Source organism: Papilio machaon, chromosome 13 (genome assembly GCF_912999745.1).
Source record: "Papilio machaon chromosome 13, ilPapMach1.1, whole genome shotgun sequence".
In the NCBI taxonomy this organism is placed as follows: domain Eukaryota; kingdom Metazoa; phylum Arthropoda; class Insecta; order Lepidoptera; family Papilionidae; genus Papilio; species Papilio machaon.
The window spans coordinates 7,209,020-7,228,649 of record NC_059998.1 but is presented as its reverse complement, the minus strand read 5'-3'; the positions used below and the strand labels follow the sequence as shown (position 1 = coordinate 7,228,649).

The following is a 19,630-nucleotide window of genomic DNA, read 5'->3' as shown; positions in this document are numbered from 1 at the left end:
ATTTTTATGTATGACGTCAGAAATCGACGAGTGAATCGGGCAAGAGGGACTTAAGTCCTATTTGGAGAGCTTAACATTCAAGGATACGCCCAATCAACTGGGACAGTACATGTAAGTTGCGACTGTATTAATTATAATCTTTGTCTAGCTCTTTTTATCAGCTGATTATACAGATTGTACGTTATCATTAAAATAAATAAGAAATTAACTATCGTTAATGTGTTTTAATAAATAATGAATTTTAAAAGCAGAAAAACGTTTTGTTTTAAATCTTGGTCAATAGATGTCGCTACTAGTTTTACTAAAACGTCGAGTAGTATTTATGTTGAGAGATTATTTTTCGCATGTCATTCTGATTTATTCATATCATCTTCTAAATTATATATCAATCGGTTATCAACATATTACAGATAGTTAATAATACGAAATACACGTAACAACTATTTAAATTAAGTCATTTAAATAAGATTGCATCATATATTAAAGGGTAACTCGTACAAAATTCTACGAAAAAAAAAGGTTGATAATATATGGGACATTCCATGTCAAATCGACAAAAGGTAAAAAATTTGTCGATTTGACATGGAATGACCCATATATTAACAGTCTATATTATATCTGGTTAGATAGTAAAATAACAAACTTCACAAACAAACAAATATTAGGTCCTTACATATGAAATTGGCGTTTTGTATGGGAGGAACAAAAAGTCGAATATTTTTTAATGTAATATATTTAATTAATCAAAGTATGAACCATTATTTTCTATGCACTTTTGCCATCTCATAGGTAGTTCATTGATCCCTTTACTAAAAAAAACCAGTCGGACGGGAATCAATAAAATCTTTGAAGTCGATTTGGACTGCCCCATCGGAGTTGAATTTTTTCCCTTATAAGAAGTTATCCAAATTTCGAAAAAAATGGTAATCTGTTGGAGCAATGTCCGGGGAGTACGGAGGATGTCTTAGACTTTCCAATTGAAGCTCTTCTAATTTAGTAGCCGTCTGTTGCGCAGTGTGTGGTCTAGCGTTGTCGTGAAGCAGCAGTGGCGTGGAGCGATTGACCAGCCTAGGTTGTTTAGCCGCTAGCTTTTCCATCATGGTTTGCAATTGCTGACAATAGACATCAGCCGTAATAGTCTGGCCAGATTTGAGAAAACTGTAATGAACAATACCGGCACTAGTCCACCAAACGCTTACAAGTAACTTTTTTGGGGTTAATTTTCGCTTGGGGCAGGATTTGGCTGGCTGGCCAGGATCCAACCATTGCGCTGAGCGCTTCCGATTATCGTAAAGAACCCATTTTTCATCACAGGTAATGATTCGGTTTAAAATACCTTCATTATTGTGCCGGTTTAGTAATGTAACGCAACAGTCGACGCGCGTTTGCCGGTTTGCTTCAGTCAATTCGTGAGGTACCAACCTTTCAAGCTTTTTAATCTTCCCAATTTGCTTCAAGTGAATTAAAACAGTTTTATCACTAACATCGCAGCCTGCAGCTAACTCGGACGTGGTTTGCGATGGATCCGCTACCACAATAGCCTTCAACTCTTCATTATCAACTTGAGTCTCAGGCCGTCCACGGGGCTTGTTCTGCAGATCGAAATTTCCAGAACGAAAACGTTGGAACCAAAAACGAACTGTGTTTTCTTTTGCAACACGACCGCCATACACATCATTCACCCTTCGAGTCGTTTCCGCAGCACTAGTGCCACGGCGGAACTCGTACTCGTAAATAATGCGATATTTTAAGTTTTCCATTTTGTAAAATGAGTGACGCAAACAGAAAAAAACAGAAGAAAAAAAACAAATGAATGACGGTCATCGAACCACAAATACATGAGTCTATAGCTGTACAAATTTGAATTTGGAATTCCTTACCAAAGAGGAGAAATTCGTGATTAAAGTGGCCAGTACGAAAAACGCCAATTTCATATGTAAGGACCTAATATGTTGGTAACACGAATATACATGTACAAAAAATCATGAACGTCTTAAAGACAAATGAATTGCTCTACAAACCTTAATCGTTATCAAATAATAAATAATGACATTTGATAAAAAAAATATGTAAATAATACGAATGAAGTTAATTTCAAAACAGGTTTCATCAAAAGTAGTCAGTAGTTATACAACATAAAATAGCATTTATGTGATATGCATTTTTCATCCTAACAACATTAACATTAAAGGTTAAATTTCTATGTAACAATTTAATACAATTTGAACTGTCACTAAATTTAGAATTATTGATGTAAGAAATTACTATATTCTTTGCTAAATTATACAACTAGATGTCGCCCGCGACTCCGTCATCGCAGAATAATATAACACATAAAAAAAACAGTCGAATTGATAACCTCCTTCTTTTTGAAGTCGGCTTAAAAAAAAGTAAAACTTAACCTACACGTTGACTATGTTCTACATCTATACCTTTCAATGAGATACATGTAGCCGTAATCGCCATCCATCCAAATATTCACATTTGTAATATCATCGCAATTATATTATTAGTAAGAAGTAAGATAAAAATGTTTAACATTAATCATAAAACCGTAAAGCCACGATGACTAAGTAAAAAATTAAAAGCAATATGTTTAATCTGTACGAAACAAGCACGGTACGGTAACTAAATGATAATAGGGGCTCTACTGTATTTTATAATTAGTAGTAGTATATAGTACTTTAAAAATATTTAAGACTAGCTGTCGTCTGCGACGAAATTAAAAAAAAAAACTTTATTAGTAGCCTATGTGTTCTCTACATCTATGCCAAATTTCATCGAGAGCAATTGAGTCCATTGAGCCGTTCTGGAGATACCTTCAAACAAACATCCATCGATCCAAACATTCGCATTTATAATATTGGTAAGATTATTTCATATTAATAGAAAACAGTCATATTATAGGGTCCTTGAAAACGATACTGTTATGTAGCATGACTTGCTATTTCTCTATCTATATTCTAATTATGTAAGCTACCCAATTCAAGACTCCCTAAACCTTACGTCCCACCCTTGTCTTATCATCTTAAATTCCTACAACAAAAGGGAATACATCAATCAAATTTATATTCGACAAAATCAACAAAAGGTTGTATATACACGTGTTAAACAACCTTCAACTTTATAACAAAGGAATAAAAATCATTTTAATGTTTTTACGGAACCAATATAAATAGACCTTTCTCCTAGTAATTCAGGCATTAGAGTCCGGTGTTGTTCAGTATGTGATGACAAGACGTGTCAGTAATAATAAAAACCAACTCGAGATATAAATCCTTTAATGTATTACTAAATCTTTGAAAATTTAAATCAATATTTAGTTGATCTTTATTTGTTTCTAATCCGATTCGATTCATGTTTAACTTCAGTGTATTTTTATTTATTAACGCAAATATTACGTGAGGCGATAACTTTGGACACTCTTTAAGGAGCTTGAAGTTATTTTTAATAAAAAAATGTAACTATGAATTATGCTCGAATTTCGATGAATTGGCGACCTCTAGTTAAATTAAACATTAAATGATCAAACATTTTCTAAAAAGTAATGTCATTAAATCATTATCAACCTGCTTTTATCACTATGGAGGGTCGGAACAGTATGTACTTCTCCATACATCTCTATCAGTCGTCTTATCTGAATTTAACCCCTTCTTACGCATATCCTCTTTCACACAATCCATCCATACTTTCTTTGGTCTTCTACCTTTATAACCATCCACATTGAATCTGATTATTAAATTAAATTAAAAGTCAATAAAAAAACATTAATTAAACTATTTGTATAATACGGACACTCTTCATTTTCTATAGCATTTGAAAGCGTGTCGAAAAAAAGAAGTTTCCCCTTCACAGAAAAAAGATCGTTCGAAATTGGTTAACTCGATTGTTAACAATAAGATTACGCTAAGCCGTCGGCTACATCGATGCCAAAAAGTTGAAAAAGTTAGGCTCGGCACGGACTCACGTGGTATACGGAATTCCTAACGGAACAAATTGCTTTTCGAATAAAAATGTTACAAGCGATTCATGATCGCCTGGTACCTAAAAAAATATATTCAAAAGAAACTAAAATCAGTGAAAATGGGAAATTTGATTTAGAAATAAATAAATGCAATTTGACCTTTTACTGATGAAAGATAAAAATATAGACCAGAAAATAGATATGAAATATTACAACCCAGTTAATGATTCAGTTACTAATAAATTCCAAATGGGATTTATTTTTATCAGATATGCTTTTAAGAATCGTCTAAAACATTCCTTAATTAAAATCATACCTCAAGAAAATTCATTTTTCCATTTTTTTTTATAAAATTAGCAACAAATCTTGAGGTAAAGTTAGAAATGATAAAACTGAAACTGGACCTGACTGAAATCGAGACATCTAGGTTCGATTGCCTATTGTTTTTGATCCGATTGTCTTACGTTAAAGAAACACATCGTAACCTGTAAACAAATTCAAAGTTATGTGTGAAGTCAATCCTGAGCCATCGTGGTTGACTATGGGCTACACTTAACTTGGGTACATACAGCTAACTACGGCGACGACCATTTTTATAAGTTAAATGCCAGATTAGTGTCTTCCAGTGGCACATAAGCAAATTAAATACACCAAATCATACTTCACAATGATAATGCTTAAAAAAATTACATTATCACGATTAGATCACCCGATGGGCTATCAACTATTAGCGCAATACGGTAGCTGTAACGCCGAACTTCTTCACAAAACAATATTCTTGTCTCAGTTATTACACAGAGAATGATAGAGACATATGTTTTTGTAAGAATGCTTTAAGAGTAGACATCTACGTTTATACGTACGACGTAATTGCAAAAAAACAATGGTTAATTATAAAATGCAACTGAATATCCTGTATTACTTCAAGAATGAATCTCTCTCTCTCTCTCTGCCTAGCTCGTATCCCACATGGTGGTGGGGACGGCTTTTCCAATCAGTTTCCTCCACCTCGCCCTGTCCTCGACATCTTCATCTGAGACTTGGCACTCACTCATGTCTTTTAGCACTACATCTTTCCATCTAGTTTTGGGTCTTCAAGAATGAATACAAATAGAATTATACACCGAGAGGCTTGGAGACTACCTTCAGGTAAGGGTGACTAGGGCAGTCAACTACGCTTGCCCAGTACGGGTTGATATACTTCGCACATAACTTTAAATTTATTCTCAGATATGAACAGGTAGTTAAAATGTATACATGTAAATGAAAAACGAAAAACACAGTACATGGTGGGATTCGTACCCAGTACCTGCAGATTACAAGTCAAGTGCTTAACCCATGAGCAACCGACGCTCTGAAAGACACTTAACTCTTTAAAATCAATGTCACCGTTTAGGGCCTACCTACATCCAAAAAACATCCCGTCTGTCGGACAAAAGACGCACGTTTTCGTATTAAATTTACAGCTGCATCTTTCTCTTAGCAAAGATTATTTTGAATGATCTTGATATAAACCTATTACAACTATTCGATATAATTCCATAGTAAGAGTAAATAAAAATACATCATTTTTAAATACGACTTTATTCTTACAATCCTGTTTAAATGCATATTCAGAAATTATACTAAAAGGAGTGTTAATTGATATATTATGTGATATGGTAAATTTGGAAATACAAAGCGGACACTGGCATTAGAATCGATATTGACGATTGTTTCTCGGAAATTCGCTTATCGATGTATCGAGTCACTTAGTTATACAAATAATCGATTCTATAGAGTACATTAGATGTGAACTTTCATAGGGCATTGACATTACATATGTAAAATGCAATTACCAGTTGCATTTCGAAACTTAAAAAAAGCAATTACAATTTTAGTTATCAATATAAATTAAACATTAATTATAAATTTTAATATCTTTTTCACAAATTGCTTTAAACAGCGTAAAAATTTGACACAATTAGTTATATTTGAATTTAACAATATTGAATTTAAAATTTAAATTATCTCCACATATCAACATACATTATTTGGAACGTTATTTGATTAATTCGTTATTTGTGTTAACTTTTAAATAAGGTAATAATTTTTTTGCACTTCCAAAAAAGAATGAAGTAATTTGAGACAATTTTTTTCGTGCTGTAATAAAAAATGTAAGTAAAGCTGACTAACCTTTATTGTATTGTATTTTATTATTTATAAAGATATTCATAATTTGTTCTATTTACATCGTAAAAATAACTATATTATGCTTCATGTTTATTCTTACAAAGATTCAAGCGATAAAAAAAGTATATAAATAAAAAAAACCAACCAAATTATTTGCACAATCACAATGTCACAGATAAATTTCTCTACATTATAATGATCACTAAATTTATTTCTTCTTCTTCTTTTCAACTGGCGCAGGCGCTGGTAGGAATATGGCTACACACTTCTGCAATATCTCAGTGAATATTAGAGTCCCTATAAATACGAGCAGTGTACCGATCCAGTGTCCCAAAGTGAAGGGATTCCTAAAGTACATTATAGAGAACAGAAGTGACACAAACTTCCTCAACGTAACTGTCAAAGTGACAGTTAGTGACGCACACTCGGTTGTCAAAACGTAGACAGCACTAATACAGAGTCCTTGGGTCACAACGTAAAGTATAAGCCATAAGACTTGTCGTGGGAGAGTAACACCCAGTACTTCGACCATAGGCGTCTCAGTCGCGATCTTGACATGACCGACCAAGTTCTGAGCTGTTGGTAACCAGAAAACTAAAGGCAATAAGTGGGTATAATAAAGTGCTTCCCATGGATGTTTCCCGTACTTTGCATATAAAGATTCCTGGAATATCCCCATTCTTGCAGACACGAATAATGCGAAGGTGAGTATAGCAATCCCAAGGCACCACCAGAGCCAGTCAATAAACTGTAGCCTTTCTTCTTCGGCTGCGTCTTTGTGAGTTTCTCTTGGCGCTTTAACATCACCACTGGATTGGATTGTACAAATGGCAATACCTGCCGATATCATGAATACTGCTAAGTATTTCAAAGGTGGATATCTTTTCTTTAGAATCCACACACCCATGGCCATATTCGCCATTAAAGATCCCGCTCGGAATATCATATGAAGGGGCATAGAAATATTAAAGTCGAATGCATAGTTGTTTGCGACGCTGCTAGTCCAGAAAAAGCCGACCAACATCAAGTATTGTTTGAAAGGTATGTTCCTTTTTGCAGTACCAAATTTGCCCACCGTACAGAATCCCATAACAGCTATAAACACAAATTGCAGGAATGTGGCCAAGTTACCCGCCCCCGGATCTTCTTTCACCACCAGCTCCAGAAAAACTACGTTGGAGCAACAGCCTATAAAGACCATGCCAATGGCCAATGCCGCTATGGCGTTCATTTTGAATCTGGAAAAAATAAAAACAAATTAAAAAAAAGTCTTCCGATACCGGGAATCGAACCCGAGCCTCCTGGGTGAGAGCCAGGTATCCTAGCCACTAGACCATATCGGATAGTTACAAGTTCATCAAAATTTGTTTTCATTTACTAGAATTGGGTTACGTTAAATTTATTTAAATCTAATAAGAATATTTAAATCAATAAAATAACAAGAAACGTAGGATATAACAAGACGCCATTATACAAAATCAAAAGGTTATTTTACTTACACGACAAGAAAAAGCAACAAATTAAAGTTTACATTTACACGGAACCATAATAAAGATAAAACATTACTTACCTTTAATAAAATTAAGTTTTATACACCAAAAACACTGAAATTACAGCTTATAACACATTATGACAAGCGGCACACGTTTGACAACGACGGTAGCCCACGCATGTGTGCGTGATATAACGATGACAGAAATTATCTTCGTGTTGTGACCGTGGCCTCAAACTAAAGTACGCATGCGCGGGCCGAGCTGCCACGATAAAACAGTCCTTCATATTGTTACACATTTGCTGCCAATAGATGGCATTGTTTTTTATTTCGAGAACTGATGAGTTCTAAGTTAAATTTATACAATGCTTTAATATGCGAATTTTGTTTTGTATTAAATACTGGCGACCTTGTTTTAAAATAAATATCACATGAAAAAAAAAATCTAATCAGTGTTGCCCACACAAGAAACTCTTTAGAACACTTACAATATTAAGATTTCTATTTAAAACAATTTCATACCAAAGTAAATTATATAAAGAGAATAAATTACCAGATAAATTACTAACCTCAAATAATACAATTTGTACTAGCATTTAATTGGTAAGGGGTAAATTTATTGTCGAATAGGGTTGATAGCTGATGGCAAGCCACGCCGGACTACCGATAGCGGACGATTTATTGCGGTCTTGCGTTATTATCATAACAATAACTTTGAATCCGGACTTTTCGTAAATGGAGCAACCCTATTCTACTCAGATTTAGGATATTGAGTAAGTATTTATATATATGAATCGATACGTTCCAGTCAAACGAAGTAATTTTAGTTGAGTACATTAACTTACAGAACATTTTTTTCTTTCATATTGCTTTTTATTGGTAAAGAGATAGATATAATTTTTTCAATACTTTAAGAAACGAACATTCCAATTTTTATTATTCCTTTAAGCAATCTGAAGTATGAGATGTAATCTAAAATCTTTAGATTCAAACTAGAACAATCTTATTGTACCATAGGGTCTTTTTTATTATTAACGCAGTAAACATTAAAGCAATGCTATTCCTGAAAGCGCTGCCAAAAAATATATACCTATTTGTAGAGAGCAACAAAGTTGGACGTACGCCGAACACATATAAATGCATGGCCCGATTGTTAAATTATTTAAAAAATATTTATTGTAACATCTTGTTCGTTCTTTAACAAAAAAATGTATTTACAACAGTTTGGTCGCCAAATAGGAAAATACAAGGATGTTAATGAATTTATGCTATTCTTAACATTTGTTTAAAAACGTGACTGATAAAATAATATAACAATAGAAGTAAAAATAGGAGATAAGAAATGTATGGCCTTAAATCAACGTCGGTTTACACTAGTTTTTGTGGATTTCTGAGACCAAAATCTCAGTATAAAACATATCGTCATCCCTGTCATACGGTGAAATACACAGAAATTATTTGTTTTTGGACTAGTATTTTGGCAGTGGGAATTGGAACAACCCCCTGAACAATGGCAGGTTGATGATGATTTTGTTTTGTTTGCATTTTTTATGAAATTGACATGTTCATATGAAAAAAAAGTCCTTAAAAAATAAAAAATAAACTTGTAAATTAAATTTACAATCGATTCAAAGTTACTAAAAAGCCTATTGTAATTTGTATATCGCAAAGATGTTCAAAAGATATGAAACGATATTAGTAAAGGAACTAGCGCTAGTCTGTATACTATAAATGTAACATATTAACCAATAAACCCAGACAACTTCGAATCCCAAAGATATAACAATAAAAGGTAACCACCGTTACACAACCCATTTTTTTTTTCTCTTTAAATATGTTACTTATATTCCAAAAACGATTTCCATTTTCATGACCCGAATATTTGCGAGTCCAATATAAAGTAAATGATCTCTAATATTTCTCTTACTGTTATTATAGAATAGACACATAGAACGAATTTTTATTTGATAATTTAAATTAAAAACTAGAGTAACAGTTGATATTAAAAAGCAAACTGAATTGTCTTAGCTTATCGTAACACTCCGAGAGACTTCGACTATAATTACAGTTCCTCTTCGAAATACAACTATCTTTGAAGAAAAAAAAACAGTTTTTTTTTGAAATGGTGTTTTAGCAAACCTCGGATACGAACGTTTATACAAACTTCAAAGTCATTCGGTAATTTTGATAATGTTCCATTTTCAAATTAATTCAATTTTAACGCATCATATAATTATTGTCTACGTCTGCGACTTCGTCAGCGCGGAAAAAAAGTAAACTATAATATGAAAAAAAATTGTCAAAATCCGTCCAGCTGTTTCGGAGATTTCCCGTAACAAACGCGTAGTCAGAAAAAAAATCATGTTCGCGAATTATGATTTTTCATATGATATTAAATAAATACACTCCAATTTTATTAATTGTACAGTTATCTATCTAAAAATCCTTATTATAAAAGAACAAGTCACTATGGTTACAGTTTATTGACCCCGACTTCGCGAAATTTGAGTAAGAGGGCATTGAACTTTTATCTCTATAGCAACATCAGATTAGGAGTTATATTTTAGGGGAAAAATTAAAGTAATATCTTTTTCCTTTTTTCTTTTTTTGATCTTTCCAAGAATGTTCTTTGTACTTTATTAACAGATAATATATTATTCAGTCATCATTTTAGACATTGTTCCTTGAATTTGTATTTTCTGGCGTGTCATTTATGATGGTTTAAAAAATCTCATTCCATAATTCTTTCGAAATATAAATTTTGTTCCAGATTTGACAACTGAATCTAAACTTATACGAACCAACAAGTCGACTTTTGTAACCATATATGTTTACTACTATAAATAAATATAAAAAGCACACCAGAGAAGCGTGGCATAAAATAAATGTTAGCGTTTAAACTGGCTAGACGGGTTGCATACATCACACTTTCAGCAGGTCGTTTGAATAAACGAATACCGAAAGCATAGCTTCGATACCCTTTCAATATCTTTTGAAATAGTCTACAATTTGTAAAATCGTTCTAAAAACACTGTTTTTATTATTATTACATACACACATTTACATAAATTGCAATTTAATTTGTTAATGAAATAAAATTAGGTAAAATCCCCTTAGAGTCCATAGAAACAAAAAAAGATCCTGAAAGATAAACCTAAGAAAACGATTACGTTAGATGTTTAATTACTTTTTAGCCGACTTCAAAAAGAAGGAGGTTATCAATTCGACTGTATTTTTTTTATGTGTCCGATTTTGATAAAAAATATTTTAATCGAAAGGAAGTGCTTGCAGATGGGTCCCATTTTATTTTAAAATAACTAGAAGACTAGTAGATTTTGAACTTAGCTTCAAAATTTGTTGCGAAAATTAGGGACATTTTTGCTTTCAGCGCTTACGTAGACTAAACTATAGGACCTACATAAAAATTACATATGGAAGAATTGTAGCTCATTTTTTTCTTTAGAAACATCTATTATAAGGCAATCCTGTAAAAAAGTAGCCACCTTATTCAAGGCCACACAACGCCCATAAAGCGATATTGACAATTTGATTGTTCTACTATTTAAAAAATCTTATTCAATGTATCAACAAAATTCTAGATCGTATTACAAGTGGGAATGTCGACGAAAACATCCGTGAAATTTAACATATTGAAGGGGGTGGAGCGATCCACTACACCCAAAAGGTCGTTAGTCGCGCGCGTCGAGCCGGAATAATTGAATTACGTCAACGGTTATAGCTCGGATGTGACAGTTATGCAACGAGAGAGCTGCACGCTAATATAGACCTTATCAGCATAAGAGGTTAGGTCGAAGTGATAGCGCGCGACGCTTGACTTATTCGATTATACGTGAAAGTATAAGTTTACTAAGAATGTTAATAACGTTAAGTCTAAGAATGTTACATTTTATAAGGGCTGTGGTTAAAAATATACCTCTTACTATACCATAGTATCTCAAATTGATTATTCATAAGCAACAGGTTCAAGTTACTTTAAGTTATTTAATAACTCTAACGTAATTAATTTATATAATTAGTACTTTGTTGTAATTTAAAATAAGTTTTTGAAAGGATATTTCTATCGTTCGATTGAACAGTGGTCATTTTATGAAGAAATTCAATTAGTTAGTCGGTTACTTTGTTTCCTTAACAACGTCAAAAACATTTTTTCCGATAGTCTTGATCTTTTCCGCATATGACCTCTTCAAGGATTATCCTTATAGAGGGCTTATGCCTGAATTGCTAAAAAAAGCTCCATTCATATTCAGGATCTGCCACTTTTGTGATCCTCTCTTACATTAGCCTAGATTTTAATCATAATCTATTAACTGTTTTTTTAATAGACACCGCTATGACGCCCTCTAATTCTACGCTAGTGATGGCTAGTGATGGGCAGAGCCAATTTTTTAAAATAATTTTTAATTCATTTACTACTTAAGATTTATACATTTTTCTTTTTGCTGAAGTTTCTGTAAGTTATTTGATCTATGAACTGTTTAAAGAATATGTTTTCGGAAGGACAATCTAGTTTTGATGTTCATGATCCTATACTTTTGGTTGTAAAAATATTTTTAAGTGTCCGTTGTTTTGGCTTTGATTATAAAATGGGCGCACTGATATGGAAATTTGCAAATTAGGAACATTAACCAAAAAACCCGTGCAGCGTCCAACGCGGCGTCCAAAGCGGCTTCCAACCAGGGCCTAATGAATGCATCGCGGTGTTAGCAATTAGGACAATTAATTTCAGTAATTAATATTGGAGCGGAGTTATTATTAATTATAGTGCAAATATTGTTGTGGTAAGTAATTAAATTGGCCGGAACATTAGCATCAGAGCCACACGTTTTTTGGATAGTATTTTTTTCTAATTAAAATTAAATTTTAATCTATAATTAAAGAAGAAGATGTAAAAGCCTTACTTGGATAATTATAAGTTAATTTCCAACTCAAAGCTAATAACAAAAAATTAAAGCAGTGTAACACACAAATCGTACTGTTACACTGAAAGGAAAACAAAAGGCGACATAACGAATTCTAATTTTCAGACACAGCGGAAATAATTTCTTAAAAAAATCGAAAGCTATAAGCTAAACTAAGCATCGAATAAATTTTGACTTTATTTACTAAGCACCAAAGTTCCAAATAGCGTGAATCGTATCGAGGAACAATGAGCAGCGTGCCCCCATTTTTTTTTGAAGCAAGAAAAAAGGAAAAAATATTTGGATACTTCGACACGGGCTGTATTCTTTGCTCTTGTTAATTAAATTTGTACTTTATGGCAATAACACAGAGTTTATTTTCGATGGTCGAACTCGGCGTGTCCGTAAGCGCCTTTTTATTTGGTAATTTGCGCCTCGTGGCTTCACCTGCGATTATTCCTTTTAACTTCGAAGACAAAACGTCGACTTGAGACAGCAAAATAAGGGTTTATTAGTGAAACGGATTTTTTAGTTTTATTTTCTTATTAAATTGTAGGGAGTCGCTATTATAAAGAAAAATATCATTCGCTGACTTTCAACTTCCTACTTTAAAAAAAAATGAGATTTGTTGTTATAAATATTAATAATTAAACTCCCTTTTTATCATCTTATTATGGTGAACTTACAACTCTTTTTTATATTGTATAAGTTTAGCGCTTGACGACGATCCCACCTGATGTTAAGTAATGACCTTCTACTTCCCTATAACAATAAAATATCTAATAATTTGTTGAAGCGCCAGATGTCTAGCTTCTTTAAAATCCATACTAATATAATTAATATGAAGAGTACACTCAGAAATGATCTACTAATTATAAGGCTATTAAACATAACGCGAACACTCTTAGGAACTGGAAAAACAGAACACAAGACATACTATTACAAAAAAGGTAATTTTACCTTTTTTAAATGATATAGTGCGTCTATAAACTTGTAAGCTAGGCTAGTCTATAATCATAGTTATGAAAAGACATATTCGCTTCATAACGTCTAAAATTAGTATGATTTATGACCAATTTGGTGTGTATCAAAAGCTCAAGGTCATCTAGGAGAGCCTTTCTGTACGCAACGCTTACGGCCGCTTTTTTGTGTCGACGTCGAGAATGACTGATGTGCCGGCTATCGGACATTGCTCTGTTCATGGCCTAAAATCATAAATTAAATGAGTCCCTGGCTAACGATATGTGCTGGCAAAATTTGGCTTTTATTTTAAAAGGCTTAGCAAGTTATTCTTGTGGTGAAAATGTTGTCCAATCACGTGACAACACTAGCTAAGATTAATTACTACTTATAATCTGTGAAAGGAAAACCCATGGATAGTTTCCTATCTATATTTTGAAGCTTTAAAGTACAAATCCAATGTTTGTTTGAACCACTCGAACAGTAGCTATAAACGTAAAATTTAATGAGATACAAATTTATTAAATCAAAGTTTAATCTCACTGAATAAATATAACGTTAACTTACAAATTTAATGAATTAATTTTCCATTTAATATCGTGATATTTTAATTAATCAGATATTAAGTATTTATATTTGTGAGAGGGAATGGCCGGAGCGGAGAGTAAGGAGCATTGCCTTTTTTTTCATCTCGATTTTTCATTAAGCAAATTACTTAGCTAGCGCCGTTTTAGCATAAATTTGCATGTCGAAGTCTAGTGTACTCCCGTCGGCAAATATTGACTTATTAAATATTAACAAGCCGGCTAATGTACCCTCTTGACACCAGAGATTCGTTTTTTATGCAATAAAATGTTTACTCAACAGTTATCAAGACTAATTTAATTCTATTTTGATGAAATAATAAAAATAAAAGCTGCAGTTATGGTATACAGTCGAACCTTGATAAGCGAAGAACTTCAATAAGTGAGAGTCATTGTGCGGTCCTGACCGACGACCTCCATATGCGAGACACTCGGGTTACCGAGAGACTCTATAAGCGAAAAAATATCGCGGTCTCCTTTATACCGGTTCGATTGTATTCTCAAATTAATTTCTAATCATCATATCCTTGTCCTTGATCAGCAATAGCAATAGGTTTTCATTTTGAAAATCGATTGATTCGTCATTTCAGTATATATTTCACTAGCGACTCCGTCCGCGCGGAATAAAAAATAGAAAACGGGGTAAAAATTATCCTATGTCCGTTTCCTGGTTCTAAGCTATCTGCCCACCAATTTTCAGTCAAATTGATTCAGCCGTTCTTGAGTTATAAATAGTGTAACTAACACGACTTTCTTTTATATATATATAGATTTGTACTCTTCTATTGTTATTTTTGTGGAAATTCCTTGAATATATTACGTGGATTACGGTATTAAATTATGATTGTCATTTTTATAAACTTGTGCACGGAATTTTGTACATGTGAATATCATTGCAAAGGAACACTCGTGATTACCAGATGTCCATAAATCTTACTTCTTACTTCTTACTAATATTATAAATGTGAATGTTTAAATAGATGTTTAAAGGTCTCTCGGGAACAGCTCATTTGATCTTGCTGAAATTTCGCATAGATATAAAACATAGTCTGGAAGTATACAGAGGCTACTATTAAAGTTTTTTTTTTAAATTCCACGCGAACGGAGACGCGGACAAAAGCTAGTTATGAATATATCTCATTATTCTAAGCGAGAGTAAACGCTATATATTATCGTATATCAAAATGTATCGTATAACAAAGCAGTACACAACATTTCTCTATTCAAACAGAACATAATACCGTGGCGCTTGAACGCAGAAATTGTGCGATATTTGGACAATGTTAATTTAGGTGGGCGATTAGAGACAGTGCGGAATGCTATTTTGCAAAGCGTTGACAATATTAAAGGTTTGTTGTAAATTCATTACCATAGTAGTGTTATAACAAGTTCGTTGCTTTGTAATTAGAAATTTGTAATGTCTAGGTTCGATTCCCAAATAAAACTATTAATAAATACGTAAGACTTCAAAGCACTGTAAGCTAAAATATGAAGCATAAGAGAGAAGATTGTGACATTAACTAAGTTGTTGTATGTAAAATCTTACTCATATTATAAATCCGAATGTTTAGATCAGTGATTGTCAAACTTATTTTATTTCACCGCCCCCTTTGAAAATCAATTATATTTCAAAGCCCCTTAATTTTTATTCAGCCCTAAAACTTAAAAACCACAATTTCATTACTTTAATTAATTTCAATGCCCCCCATTTTTTGGGCCCCTCATCGCCCCCTCCTAGGTTTCAAACGCCCCCAAGGGGGCGTTATCGCCCGCTTTGGGAAACACTGGTTTAGATGAATGGATGGATGGATGTTTGTTAGAAGGTATCTCCGGAACGGCTCTATAGATCTTGCTGAAGTCTGGCATAGATGTAGAACATAATCTGGTAGAACACATAGGCTACTAACGAAGTTTTTTTTTAATTAAGCGCTAACGGAGGTGCGGGCGACAGCGAGTATGAAAAGAAATGGCAAAATGTATCCTAATATACACTATGAAAAGTAACCAAAAATATTCGACACTAATTATACTAAACGACTACATAAATATTATTTAAAGTCACTCAATTACATTCGATCATTATGACGGCAGTTACATTACGTGTATGTAAATTGAATGGGCAATCGTTCACTTGAATGGCTGTATTGAAAAATGTAGGTCGTATTGTACCGACGAAGTGTCGTGTCGAATCAGAGATATTATAACTGATACAATATCAACGTGAATAAACGTCAATAAACGAATAGCTAACCACCGAAACCAATAATCGATCTTTAAGATTGATTTGGGTGTTACACTCGGCACAATGGAATAATAATCCCATTGATTTGAAGATTGTTTTGTTTAATCTATATATATAAAAGAAAGTCGTGTTAGTTACACTTTTTATAACTCAAGATCGGTCGAACTGATTTAGCTGAAAATTGATGGGGAGGTAGCTTAGAACTAGGAGACGGATATAGGAACTTTTTTATCTTGTGTGCATTTTTTTTATTCCGCGCGGACGGAGTCGCGGGTAAAAGATAGTATAGTATAAAATTAAACTGTCGTCTTCTAAACGATAGATCACTTTCTACCGTTTTCCAGAGATAGATTAAATTTGATACAAATAGATTAAAATTACCTTTGGTAAGCAATGGTTTTAAATTCAATTGTTGAGTTTGGTAATTCGATTTTTGGGGTACTTCAAAATGGATTGTCACAAGTTCGTATCCAGCCTTTAACTATTGTGAAGATAATTTACTAGACGGTGAGGTTTTTTTTTTTTTTTTTTTTTTTTTTTTTTTTTTTATTTAATTTCCCTTATTCCTGCTGCTATCAGTTCTGCAGCAACCTTGGTTTCCTTAAAATTCCTTATTTCACTCTGTAGCTATGCTAAACACTAATATAATTAAATTTAGTACATTTACGGCTTTCCCAAGTATTAATGAACAATTATATCGAATTACAATAACTACAATTATCTATGAATTGAATCTATAATTATCTATGAATTTATATTTTTCGACGGTGAGGTTAAAAAAATCTTAAAAAAAAACCTAGTATTTTAACAAAAACTGAATCTTTAGTACCCTACCTAGCATATTGGAATTGAAATATTTCCTTTGTCTACGTTCACATTTCGATTTCATTGAAATCGTCGCTTTTGAACTTCACTATAAAGAATTTAAATTGATAGTAAATTTTTGTTACATTTGAAATTACAATTTCGACTATTGGAAAAGATTTAGAATTTCAGTTACATATGAGAATTCAATATTAAACATTCTACTTAGGAATACTATGTGTACTACAAAATATTACTAGAACTAGACGTAGGTAATCAAGTACTCAACTTAATCATAAAACCACATTCGTATCCGTAACATTTATGTATTAAGGTAAGTCATATTTTGTCGCTATCTGTGGCAAAATTTGCATCAAAAACTAAGTATTATAAAAGCCGATAATCGATATAAATAACAATGAAAGAATTGAATCAAAGCTGTTTCTTTGAATTACAATATTTCATAGGAACTTAAGCCTGAAGTATTTGTATAATGTACTAGAATTATTCGTTCGTTTCTAGCTTATTCACATCCACACTATATCCTAAGTTAGGAGTGACTGGGTCTTAGTCAAACAAGACTAGAGCAGATTGGTTGTCTTCACACAGATCTTTGAATTTTCAATATCCATCTTACAGTTAAAACAAATACTCACTTGCGTTGAGTGGTACAGCGGGCGTGCGCGCGTGGTATGCGCCGGCGCCGCCCGCGTACCCCGCGTGCCGACCGTACCCCGCCAGCGCGCCGGCCCCCCGCGCCGCGCGGCCCCCGCGGCCCTGCAGCGTGCCCCCGCCTTCCCCCCGCCTCACACGCGCCTCACACACGGCCCCGCCGCGCACACATCCCCACTGCACACACTATGTCGCGGAATTGAACTGACAGACTAAGCTCGAACGCACTGCTCTTCAAGATCCGATCCTGAAACAAATGAAGATCAACTTTAGTACTTATTCCAATGTATATAATAACAGAAAAGTTTGTGGATTATAGATTTTTATAACCTAAACAATCTAAGACCACCATTGGACGACTTTTAACTAATGGCCATCTATCACGTTTTAGTTAAAAATATTAATGTTACCTCAGAATAGTCCCATATTACTACATCTGAGAAAAGGTATATAAATATATAGATGTTACAGGAATTTTGTTTTCATTTTGAAGAAAATATTATGCTATAAAAACAATATGCGTCGCATAAAAATAACATCTAAATATTTAACATAAAACGTTGGAGAATATCAACAGTCGAAAGAAGCGTGAGAAAAGAATTTAGCGAACGAATGCTCTTAACACTTTCAGTCTTACTAAAGCTTTTAAAAACACAAAGTTTACCTTAGCGGCCGGGAGATGTTGACAATAAATCGACCCAGATGTTGCTCGCACAAAGTCGAGAGCCAAAAATAACCGTCAGAGTATCAAATAGCAAAGCCTTAGGATTATGTTGATTACTTTTTGAAATGTCGATCAAGTTTAAGTTGAAATAGATACTCAAGGTCAAAAAGAAAAAATCTCGTAAACATAATCCAGATGAGAAAGCAGAAACCACGCACTTCCATTTGACACACCTCACTCGCTTCATGCACCCCTTTCAGATGCTATTAATTTTGTATCTTCTTGAGTATTTAATTTGTTAGTTTAAAAAATATTTATGTAAAGATATTTCAAGTAAATTTGAATTTAAATTAACCACCTACCTAACTTAACCCCTTAATTTATTAAATGTTAAATAAAATTTACATAAATACAAATTGCATTTTAACAACATGTTAAGTTAATTCAACAACAATATAAGTGTTAATCTAGAACTTTTAATAATATTATAATAGTTATTTTAAGCCACTAGTAGTAATAAAGTTTTCCTTTCGTGTACTGCTTTGTAATTTAATCCTATTACTATTCAGACAACGAAGCCTTTACACTAAGAATACGCAACTATTAAAATGTTCAACTAATAAAAATTAAAACACGTACCTTAAGATTGCTATTTTCGAGGGCAAGTACTAGTGAAAATTTATTCTAATATACGTTAATATTAGTATGTGTAATAGATCAGCATAACTATTGAGTTCAAACGTCTCTGCTATAAACATTTTAAATACTTATTCCATTTTATTTATATGACAAGAGTACAACAGAAAACAAATAAGCCGAGCGACATGTGGTGTCTACGACTATCATCAAACTTGCACGCTGTAGCGCTACGCGCCTTTACTAGACTTTCAACGTGGTCGCTACGAGACTTGCTACGTGGCCGTTACGAAAATTGCTACATATCTCATGGAATAATTTTGTATAAAATGTAAACTATCGAACCCCAGTGAGAATATTGGCAGAGATTCAGCAACTTACATGATATTTAACAGCTATTGTGTGTCGACGAAGAATATTTCTACTTCCATTTTCTAATGTTAAAAAGAGGTAAGATTTGATTGTTTGTACATTAAATTGGGTCCGAAACTTTCACCTATAACTTGCACCGATTCGAAAAA

At 33.2% G+C, this 19,630-nt stretch overlaps 2 protein-coding genes and 1 non-coding gene across 3 annotated transcripts in view; all 3 read right to left on the bottom strand.

Annotated features, from left to right (window-relative positions):
- LOC106709231 (calmodulin-binding transcription activator 2) overlaps positions 1-17,860 on the bottom strand; it is a 111,789-nt gene extending 93,929 nt beyond the window's left edge. Inside the window, exon 1 of the mRNA XM_045680408.1 lies at positions 17,794-17,860. The gene's annotated coding sequence lies outside the window, so the exon portion shown is untranslated. The remainder of the gene's footprint in view (positions 1-17,793) is intronic.
- On the bottom strand, positions 6,207-7,810 carry LOC106709195 (UDP-xylose and UDP-N-acetylglucosamine transporter). Its single transcript, XM_014500913.2, has 2 exons — positions 7,707-7,810; positions 6,207-7,374 (listed from the first exon to the last, which is right to left on the bottom strand). The coding sequence occupies exon 2, from the start codon at positions 7,365-7,367 to the stop codon at positions 6,345-6,347; it is 1,023 nt and encodes a 340-aa protein (XP_014356399.2). The 5' UTR covers positions 7,368-7,374; positions 7,707-7,810; the 3' UTR covers positions 6,207-6,344.
- On the bottom strand, positions 7,408-7,479 carry Trnae-cuc. The gene has a single exon. It is a non-coding gene; the product is annotated as a tRNA-Glu (tRNA).
- Positions 17,861-19,630: the final 1,770 nt, after the last annotated feature.